This window comes from Centroberyx gerrardi, chromosome 15, assembly GCF_048128805.1.
Source record: "Centroberyx gerrardi isolate f3 chromosome 15, fCenGer3.hap1.cur.20231027, whole genome shotgun sequence".
NCBI lineage: Eukaryota > Metazoa > Chordata > Actinopteri > Beryciformes > Berycidae > Centroberyx > Centroberyx gerrardi.
This window is the reverse complement of record NC_136011.1, coordinates 5,829,018-5,840,232: the sequence shown is the minus strand read 5'-3', so window position 1 is coordinate 5,840,232 and position 11,215 is coordinate 5,829,018. Positions and strand designations below refer to the sequence as shown.

Here is an 11,215-nt window from a genome sequence, read left to right as displayed (position 1 = left end):
TTTAGTGCCTGTACACTGAAAGTATGTCCTAGAGACCACAGCATGTCTCTCAGTATTTCCTAACAATGTCCTGGAAAAGGCAAGCTAGACCTGTTTAGCCACCTATTTCCAGTAATGCCCCACCTCTGCTGCTCTGTCTCCTCCCCTGCGCTCGGCTGCCCTCCCTTCCTCTCCCCTTCCTTTGAATCTCAGAACCCTCTCTCACTGCCAACAGTTGTTGACAACACTGACGTCCGTTCACACATCCACCTGAATGAACCAGCCGGCGAGTGCAAAACATTATTTCACCAAATAAGGCTGGGGCTACTACAGGTTCTTCATTGATGCCTTGAAACACGACAAACAGACACAGACGGCACACACACGGAAGTTTATATACTTAATACCTTAAAAAAGCAATTAAAAGATGTGTATCCCTCTTCCTCTATTCTTTAATTTCTGTATTCTTTGCTTCTTTCATTGTTGTTGTTGTTGTTGTTGTTGGTGGTGCTGGTATTTTACATGAATAACCCACTATTCACGTTAGGTAATTCTTGTTGTGACTTACTCACTTTAGCTAATGCCAGGATATGTTTAAGTTTACATGAAGAGTTAACGTTTCAATTTAGACAATACATTGGCATTAACAAACATGTATAACAACATTACTTAAAGCAGTTTATTGTGCATTCAGTATGAACTCATCTTTGTTAATGTCACTGTTCATGCTTAATTCATGTTAGTAAACACATTAGTTAACATTAACAAACATGTATAACAACATTACTTAAAGCAGTTGTTTATTGTGCATTTAATATGAACTCATCTTTGTTAATGTCACTGTTCATGCTTAATTCATGTTAGTAAACACATTAGTTAACATTAACAAACATGTATAACAACATTACTTAAAGCAGTTGTTTATTGTGCATTTAATATGAACTCATCTTTGTTAATGTCACTGTTCATGCTTAATTCATGTTAGTAAACACATTACTTAACATTAACAAACATGTATAACATTAATTAATGCAGTTCATGTGCATTTAACATTAGCTTTGTTAATGTTGTTATTCATGCTTAATTAATTAGTTATGTTATTATATTATAGTAAATGCATTAGTTAACATTAGTTAATGAACAATTCATGTAAAGTGTTACCGTAAAAGCTCTACTTCCGCATCAGTTCATGGACTTACGCCCAAATACGATCGCATATATTCATCTTTTCCACTGAGACATAATGCCTAAATGTGTGTCACTGAGCCAAACACTCTCTATGAAACGTGGAGAGCAGTTATTACTCCCATCCTTTGAGTGCAATTCCTCTGCGCCTGCCATTTATAAAACTTCCTGAAGCACATTTTAATTATAGCTATTGTCACCTTGTGTGTTGCTAGAATGGTTAACTCATGCAAGACGTAACTCATACTTCAGAGCAGGGAAAATCCCATGGAGCTCACACTGTGAATGTTTGACCAAAACACTGTATACTTGTCTGTTCCAGGGCCCTCAATAGGTACATGTGGCATTGACACACACAGGCACCTTGCTTCATTTTCTCTGTTGTTTTTATAATTTATGTTGTATGAGGTGAGTAACTCAGGTGAATAACCTAACGCCCTGTTTATGTATGCTAATGTAAGTGGAATAACCACTCCAAACCACAATTTATTCAATATTAACATATCATGTCATTGTTACAGCCCCGATTACAGAAGTTGATTATTTTGATTTTCAGTACATTAGTTGGTACACAAAACAAACTAAGTCTTACATTGTTATCATATGTTACTTTGTTCCCGCAGTGATGCAATCAGGTATTTCGGTTCCCTTTTTGACAATGCAGCCATGCAGAACCATGTCAACATATCTTGTCGCCCCAACAGGCGCATGTGTCATGCACACACACACACACACACACACACACACACACACACACACACACACACACACACACACATACAAACACTACACGCGCAATACACACACACAGACAGAGCAAGAGGAACCAATGTTTATGAAAAGTACCAACATCACTTTCAGGCCAATCCAGCGTGCTGCCCAGCAAAAATACACTGTATAACCAGTAGGGAACACTGGAATTTCTCTTATCTCGGCAGAATTAGTAAAGGAATGCTGCGCTCTGCAACCTTGAGGATGAAGTCATAGGTCTGGTCAGACCAGTATATCTGTTTTTTCCGGAAGAAGAAAGCACAGACATTTGACAGATTTAGCTTATGAGAGCAACAGAGAAAAGACAGGGATCATTCAAACCCTTGTCTGAATCTCAAAGGAATATCTTGTTATAAGGAAACATTTGATTCAATTTCTGACTCTGTGTCTAACTTTGTTGCCTGTTGCTGGCAACGTTTCCCGTCTACGTTGCCCACCCAAAAATTCCTAGTATCGCGACCCTTAGAAAGAATACTTGAGCCGAATTCACAAGATGAACTGCAGGTACACTGATGTTGTGTTGCCTTTGGTTCAAATGAATGATGAATCGTTTACATAGATAAGTCTAGATGAAAATCAAGAGGCGGTTGGTTCTTTGCCATCAGGTCTCCTAGACTTCGGTTCGACCTGCCTGATGAGCTTAGGCTGCTAAAAGTGAATAATCTTTTAAATCATCTTTACGGAGTTGCTTTTGTGTAATGATCTTTTATTAAATGTCTTTGACCTCGCTTTTGAGGATTACTTTTACACGCTTGCCTTGCTTTCATTGCTTTTGCTGTCGCTTGTAAAGCACCGTGGGTTGAAAAGTGCTACATGAGCAGAAGAGTACCATTGTTATATTGTGACAGGTATACGGCGAGGAGGCATGAGAAAGCGGCGACAGTGGGGATGGCACGACATCACACTTCCAAAAGGTCACAGGTGCTCGACGCAAACCCCAAATACCAGGACCACCGTCGGCTCAGGGTGCCTTCCCACGCCTTAACGACATCACAGACCCTGCAGTACCCCGGATTCCCGCCTTCCGCCTCGGGATCCTGCGACCGTCACATACGGCGGCGTCACTCACACACACCTACACTGCGGCATCATCAAGGCATGTTCTGCAGTCTAACCCCAGAGACCCAAATGCGACAGCTCGGCGCAGCCCTCCCCCACACACGCATCAACACTTTGACATCACAGGACTCCCTCCTAAACCACACCATTACACCTCTACACTCGCCTGCTGCGCTCACATGGAGCTCTCCTCGAGCTCTCCTCGAGCTCCAGGCGGCAGCCCGCCTCTAAAGCAAGCGTCACAAGCCACCCACTCACAAACCTTCACTACGGCGTTAACTGAGTGACATCTGGCCTGATCGTGACAGACTTGCAAAGCTCAAAGGGAGGATCCACCCTAAACCAGAATTCTATAGATGTATGATACCATGATGTCATCAAAAGACAAATCTCACATCAACAGTGAAATGGAGAGTGACTTTGAGCAAATAGTGCCTATAATAAATAAAATAAAATAAAAAACTAATTTGGATGCATAAGCTCAATCATTCCACAATGTCAGTCTTCACTGTCAATAGAGCTGCTCCAAGTTTTCTCTTAATTATATCACAAAAGAAGCCATTGTTTCTGTCTCAGGAGGGAGTTGTGCAGAGTCACAAAAAAGTGATTGAACTCTTTAAGATAATATATTTTAATTCTGTTTTAAGGTGTATTTCACAGAAGAAGCAAATGTGTGTGTGTTAACAGAGAAAATCATGTCATGTGCAAAACTATCCTCATTTGAAAGGCCACTAATCAAGTCAACAGCAATACAACTCAGGTTGTTGGTGTCATGTGGGTGAGTTCATTTAGGTTTGCTTGTTAAGGAAAATATCGTCATTCAATTCACATTTCAGTTTTTTGCCCAGTGCAGGTAATGCTCATTGTAGATGTCCAAACTTAGGAAGACTGTTAATTAACTTTTCACCAGACACACATCAGTAGGAATTTGAAATGAGTACAGTTGATGTGGCTGGTCATTGTAATTAGTTAGGATCAGGCTTGCTTTGTTTAACGAAAGTGTATTAAATGGAGGGAAATTCCCTTTTCACCCATTGTGTTGTTAGGCAGTAGGTCTTGAACTCTGATAAGGCAGAGCACACTCTGCTGGATAAAAATGAAGAGTGCATTCTGTGGATACACCGTTTTCCTTCACGTGTCAAATGTTCAAGGCCAAACTAATCAAATAAGAAACAAATACAAATTTGTTAACTAGTTTGGGAGGGAAGGGAGTTAGTTTGAACAGTAACAAACAAGTTTGGTGAAACAGTGCTGAAAAATATGCATTCTGTTCATCTGTATTAGCAACGACAGCTGCACGAACAACAATCGATCCTTTATGCATAAATTATATTGGTCTGGCAACAGAACAGAGTTGCTGCCTTCAGGAGCTGTCGGAAACATTGTAATTATGGCTTCAAGCCGAATTAACGACCCAGCAAAGCAGTAAAAACGGGAAAAGTTGTAATTTTCTGTGATACCCGGGTTGCCGTGGTGTAACGGGTAGGGGTAGAGAGCATGGGAGCCGAGTCAACAACTGATGATGAAAGTGATGCATACAACAAATTTTGCCTGATAAATTACACGTCTGACGCGCCTTTCTCCTCTTCATTATGCTGCTGTAGCACTAAGTAGCTCTGTGCCTCTTGCTTTCTAAATCAAAACCACAGCCACCAAAAAAGTAAAAAATAAAAATAAAAAAAAGTATTATCTCCGACCAAAAGCACTTGAATCCAACTATGAAATCTGGAACTAGGAACTGACGAGGAGCACCGGAAGGCAGCAGGAAAAGCAGTAAGGGGGTGGTGACGGTTCAGGTTCCGGATAATATTTGCAACTTGTGGACATATTTTCCACGATGGCTTCACAGCCTCCGCCAAAACCGTGGGAAAGACGGATTCCAGGTGCAATGAGTGCACCTGTCAATTACCGGTAAACACATTTTTAAACTGTGCTAACTTGCTATCATATGACTTTTGTATTTTCTGGCTAATGCTAGCTAACGTTACTGTTGCTACAGCTAACATTAACGTTGTATGCGCAGGAAAGGCCGGCCAGACCAGACCCAGGCACGATGGCAGGATTTATTGCTTATTTATTAATCGACCCGTCGCTAACAGTCACAGTTGCTAGCATTTTTAGCCAGTGAAAACTAAAGAAGTAATCATGAACTAACTAGCTGGCCAAATAGCTAACCTACTAGTTAGGCCCCTTAGCCCCGCCGTGTGCCGTTCTCCTGTATCCATAGAACGTAACGCCAAACTGCCCTAAAACATCTTGTAGTTTAATATTGCCTTGCTTATCAAACAAACATATACACCTCGTAGAACATGACTTAAGACCTTGCAGGAACCATAAAGAGCCACTCTTCAATTCGGCATACATCCAATACAACAAACACCAGACATTTCGATAAAATGTAAACTTTTCGGTGTGCTTGTTATGCCCACGGTCTTCCACCAAAACAAGACTTTATGAGCAGTAACGTTAGCCAGAAGTGTAAAGCAATTATGCAACAAAATTAGACTTTATTGAAATAAAGTACAAGATAACCCGCACATTGACAACAAAGAAGGGAATGTCCAGACTGAGGTTAACGATACAAAAAGGGGAAATTTAATAGAACACTGCTGTATAAAGTGTGCTCCAACAAAAGAGTGCGCAAACACTTCGGTGCTATACCTTCATCCGTCTTGCATTGGTAAGCGCGGACATTGTCTTATTTATTGTCAGTGTGCGGGTTTCTATTTGTATGTGTATTGTCCCTATAGCCAAAGCACACGAGACTGAAAAACCCATGGACTATTTAAAAAGAGCACAGACGTTTCCCGTTTCCTATTTTTTTTAAAATAAAGTACTGGGGATTTACCAGAAGACGCTCATAAAAGGTCCCATGTCATGTTTTACGAGCTATATACGTTTGCCTGTAACTAAACAAATTTAGATTACCAGACTTCAATGCAGACTGTTGTGTCGTGCTCTCCATACGAGAAAACCTCTCGGCGCTAATTCACTAGTAGGCGCAGTTTTTGGCAATAACTTTTGAGTTTGTCAAACTAGAGTGAAGTCATGGTAAATTAATTATGCGCAAGCAAATTCAACAACATAACTCATTGATCAGTGTTGTACGCATGCAGTTTGATTATGTTTTTAAAACTCGCATTAGGTCAATATCATATTGATGTTTCCTGTTGCGTGACAAACTTAAAGCCTTAAACTTAAAGTTTGTCATTTTCTTCACAAGTAGAACAAATGGTGATGAAATATTGTGGTATTCAAACAGATTATATTAATCTGCTTTATTTCAAACAGTGGGCCCTAGGTTGATTGAAATCCCACACATCTGTGGCAAGAATTTTTACAAACATAGATTCACCAAACATGTATTTTGAATCCTATCTCTTGACTTGACCTTCTCTCCAAACACCTCACCAGGTCTACAGACTTCACACCGACCATGGGTCCCTCCACTTCTGCAGGCCCCCCTGTCCTGACCAGGATGGCACCCCCGGTGCCCCCTCGCCCCGTCCAGCAACAGTCCTACCGTCCAGCGTATGGCTCTTTCACCTCGTCTTACAGCCCCTACGGGAGCTCCATGTACGGGGGGTACAGCCCCTACAGCTATGGCGGCAACTATGGCCTGGGAGGGTACAGCCGCTTCCCCCAGACGGATGACGTGGCCCCCAGTCGGTTCGTGCAGCAGGCGGAGGAGAGCAGCCGCGGGGCCTTCCAGTCCATCGAGAGCATCGTCCAGGCCTTCACCTCAGTTAGCATGATGCTGGACGCCACCTTCTCGGCCGTCTACAACAGCTTCCGCGCCGTGCTGGACGTCGCCAACCACTTGACGCGGCTACGGACGCATTTCACTCGAGTTTTGTCGGCCTTCGCCCTGGTGCGCACCTTGCGCTACCTCTACCGACGGTTACAGAGGCTGCTGGGGCTGAGGTCAGACGCCGAAACTGAGGACTTGTGGGCAGACAGTGCTAGTGATGCCCTGGCCACTACTGCACCCAGAGGGTTTGGAGCAGGGACGGAGGAACACAGAGCCGGAGCTGTTAAGTCATGGCCGATCTTCCTGTTTTTAGCTGTAGTCCTGGGGGGACCCTACCTGATCTGGAAACTGCTGAGCTCCAACCCAGGGCCTGAAGAAAGTGGTGAGAACTGCATTTATGTTTTGGTGTCTGTGTGTAAGCTGTCACTGTAAATCACAAGGAGGAAAAAAAGATTTTGTAGACAAGAGAAAGTCAGAGCAGCGGTATATGTATCGTTTCTTTTCCTCCCAACAGAATAAACTTTTGTTGTATTTCTTTGTTTAGCGACTAACTGGGCCAGCGGGGAGGACGACCATGTAGTGGCCAGAGCAGAGTACGACTTCACGGCTGCGTCTGAGGAGGAGATTTCTGTGCAGGCTGGAGACATGCTCAACCTAGCCCCTAAAGGTGAGAGCTCTCGGGTGACTGGCAGGCGTTTGCTCTGTCTCACGTTTCCCACTGAGATCAGTTCATCCAGAATCAAACGTGAATTTCTAAAGCATAGGATTGGTGTCTGCCAGTTTCTTAAAGGATAAGGCTGGTGTTTTTTAATGCATTTCTTACCGTCAACAAATCCTATGAAAATAACAAAATCAGCAATGAATTTGTTTTGCTAACAAGTCTTGTCCATGTAGCCGATTCCCAATAAAGCCATGTCCCAGTAGCCATAGAACTGCATGGTATTAATAAAACGATTAAAAACACGTCACAGAGCCATGTCGTTGCTCTGGCAGCATATTTCATCATTGCAATGCACCGGGCCAGCCGACTTTTTCCTCAAACAACTTAATAAGCCGACTGTAAACACGTTTTCCATCTCAGGAAAGTAGTTCCGTAGCACTGAAAATAGTTCCAGTGGTAATGAAGAATTTGTTCCCATTTGAATTTGATTTGGTAATAACGACAATAGCCTGACTTTTCATGGTAACAGTTAACGATTTTTAAAATTGAAACCATGTCTTTGTGAGCTGTATTTAAAGGTTTTTAGCTTACAATTGGAGCCAATGACTTCCAGGTTGAAGGCTAAAAACGGTACGTGGGAAGTCGGAAAATAATGGGAGTAGAGCAAACTAGGGTTGTCACGGTGGGCGGTGTTACCGGTGGCATACGGTCTTGGAGTCCACACCGGTGTTATTAGCCCCACACCGGGAATACCGTTATTTTGTATTTTGTAAAATAAAAGCACATATTCAGAGCTTCCATGTTCAAGTTAGGCACTAAATGATAAATGGACATACTAACAACATACTGATCACTAATATCTGATCACTAATATGATGGATTAGGATGAATAGGATTAATTATTTGTCCTTACCTAATGACAGTAATGTGTCCAGTACAATCCAATGGGAGCCTAAAGAAGGGCAATATGCCAGAATCTGACCTGCACTCACATGAACTCTCTGAGTGTTGAGCAGTGTTATAAATCTCTGATTAAAAAGTGTTACTGTTTACAAATGCCGTTAACACACACGAGTTTGGAGAGGAATTTTAAGTTTCACTTTCATTGTAGTGAGTTTGATAGTGCTTAGACCCTCTAGTGGCGACAGGCGGTATAACCGGTATGGCCGGTGTTGAGGAGGGAAACGACACCAGTGTCAAAATGGCACCACTGTGACAACTCTAGAGCAAACACATTGTTGATTTTGTTATTTTCATAGGAGTTGTTGACAATAAGAAATGTATTTAAAAACACCAGCCGTATCCTTTAAATGCACTGAACCTGTACCAAGTACTCAAGTCAGAGAGAAATTGGTAAACCTTTTAACCCCATTTGAGCCAGATCGTAGCTGAAGTCCTCAGGCAGGTTCCTATTGCCTGTTCCAAAGTCCGGATTATAAACAAGTGGTGATCAGTTGTTTGCCATCAGGGTTCTTAGACTTTGTATCGCCTACGGAGCTCAGGCTGGTTAAATCTGTATCATCTTTTAAATAACTTTTTCAAGCTCATTTTTATAGACTTGCTTTTATGTAATGACCTTTTATTAATGTTTTGCCCTCACTTTTATGACTCTTGCCTTGCTCTTATACTTTTTACAGTTTTTTTATTGCTTTTTCTGTTTTTTTATTCTGTTGTAAATCACTTTGTTTTGGAGAGTGTTACATAAATAAAGATTATTATAGACAGCTGTGGCAAGATTAGTCAGGTGATACTTATTTAACAGACATAGTTCATTGTTACAACAGTGTAATTGCGGCTCTAGTTTTCCTGCCCACTTGGTGTTGTAACTGCATATATTGTGAAAGTATTGTCTACCAAACTGCCTTTTCCAGTCAGTCTTTGGAGTGAAGTGTTCATGCTCAAACAGAAATTGGCAATAATAGAAGAGGAAGACGTGCTTTGCAACAATACACCACAGTCTTTTGCAAAGAGTGATTGTTGAAAACTTCCAAAAGACATACACACAGTGTTCTTTTGGACAAACTTGCAGTCCTATGGTTCCCCCAAAGTTCTCCCATATTGACAGCTTAAGCTCATGCTCTTTCCTCTTCCCTGTGTTTAGAGCAACAGCCCAGGGTGCGTGGGTGGCTGCTGGCCAGTGTGGACGGTCAGACCACAGGCCTCGTCCCGGCCAACTACGTCAAGGTCCTTGGCAAGAGGAGAGGCCGTAAGCACGCAGAGCTGGAGAGGCTCGCCCAGGCCCAGCAAGGGAACCCGCAGGCACCCCAGACAGCCTCGGCCACGGGCCCACAGCCACATCTAGCCCCAGGCTTCACCCCGGGCCTCGGCTCAGCCTCCACCTCAGCTGCGCCTGAGGAGCTTCTAGAGTCAGTGTACAGTGAAGCACCGACATCCTTCAGTGTGAGAACATCCAACTCCAGTATGCCCTCCAGCACAGTGCTAAACATCCCTGACAAGATTGACCTGTGATTTGTATGCATTTATGCATATCTGTATATGCAAGTCTGCGTGTGTTCATATAATTGGTTGACTCTGTCTGTACATGTTGTCACTGTTTAGCTATGAAGATTGGCTATGTATCAGCTGAGACAACATATTCGTCCAGCCAAGGGAAAAACTTGTACCTGATCTAAAATGACTCAAAGTAGGCTGCTCAATGAAGACTCAAATAACCAAACAAACTTTCTGATAAGGTTGCATCAGTGAATATTGGTCAGAAATTGTTGTCATACCTAGGTTCACTGTTGTACATTTCTGTTTGGAACCAGTGTGTTTCACATTTTGAGGTTATATGTATATTTCTTTAGTTAAAGCTCATACAAGAAGGGTGTTGTGTATACTGCTGTTCCCAAGATCATGTCTGGTATGGGATTGACTAATTGTGAACTACACCAATTTGGTTATCAACAGATATGTTATTTAATATAGATGTGTAATGTCTTGAGTTTGTTCAACAGCAGAAATTGGTTAAATGTTTAAGTGAATGAAGTACACTAATACATCAGCTGTATACTGACGGTTTTCGGTTAGGTTTCACTGTATAAAGCCAGCCTTACAGGACAAAGCCAAGACATTGCGTTTCAAAATTGCTCTCGTCCCAATTGAATGTAATTATCTAATAGCATCTTTAGTAGTCTTTGTATGTGGTTTTGACCCTTACTTGTAGGCTGCTTGGTCCTCTGCATTTTCTTCTTGGCTTGTGAAGTGAACTGGAATGCATTCATTCAGAACGAGGAGGGGTTAATTTTGCACATTTTCAACCATTCTCTAGAGTTACAGAAACTGTAATTTTGTAAATACTTAATATAATTATTTTGAAAATAAATATTTTCAAAAACTGACGTTTTGTCCACTGGGTAATATCTTTCTCCAGTTGAATACGACTAGAAAGTTTTGGAATAAATTTTTTTTAGTTGGACGTTCTTAAAAATCATGGTAGGTACATCTCTATGGCAGGGGGTTCCCAAATAGACATGCATTACTAGACCCTAGTTTGGCAACCATTGCTCCATGGCCCTATGCCCTCTGTTATTATTTTATTTCATTGTCAATACTGTAATGCGTATGTATTTCTTTATTTCTGACACTTTCCGGCAGGGCCACGGGGCCGCCGCAAGCCGCCGCCGTCACTAAGCAACCGGACGCTGTTTTCACCTGCTGCACTGCGACACTAGGAACGGTCAACGCTGCAGATACGGGACCGCTCCAAAACGCTATTCTTTATCTAAATTATTTTAGGATTTAACATCCCAGTCTGTAGTTTGATTGTGTAGCCCGTCTGCCCAACATTTTCCCTACTGTACAGTATT

At 42.1% G+C, this 11,215-nt stretch overlaps 1 protein-coding gene across 1 annotated transcript; it reads left to right on the top strand.

Annotated features, from left to right (window-relative positions):
- The first annotated feature begins 4,562 nt into the window (after positions 1-4,562).
- Positions 4,563-10,705, top strand: pex13 (peroxisomal biogenesis factor 13). Its single transcript, XM_071924810.2, has 4 exons — positions 4,563-4,905; positions 6,409-7,127; positions 7,290-7,412; positions 9,508-10,705. The coding sequence occupies exons 1-4, from the start codon at positions 4,832-4,834 to the stop codon at positions 9,873-9,875; spliced, it is 1,284 nt and encodes a 427-aa protein (XP_071780911.1). The 5' UTR covers positions 4,563-4,831; the 3' UTR covers positions 9,876-10,705.
- The last annotated feature ends 510 nt before the right edge of the window (positions 10,706-11,215 follow it).

Coding starts and splice junctions, on each gene's coding strand:
- pex13 (XM_071924810.2), top strand. CDS start 4,832: ATGGCTTCACAGCCTCCGCCAAAACCGTGGGAAAGACGGATTCCAGGT. Junction 4,906..6,408: donor AGTGCACCTGTCAATTACCG/GTAAACACATTT, acceptor ACACCTCACCAG/GTCTACAGACTTCACACCGA. Junction 7,128..7,289: donor CCCAGGGCCTGAAGAAAGTG/GTGAGAACTGCA, acceptor TTCTTTGTTTAG/CGACTAACTGGGCCAGCGGG.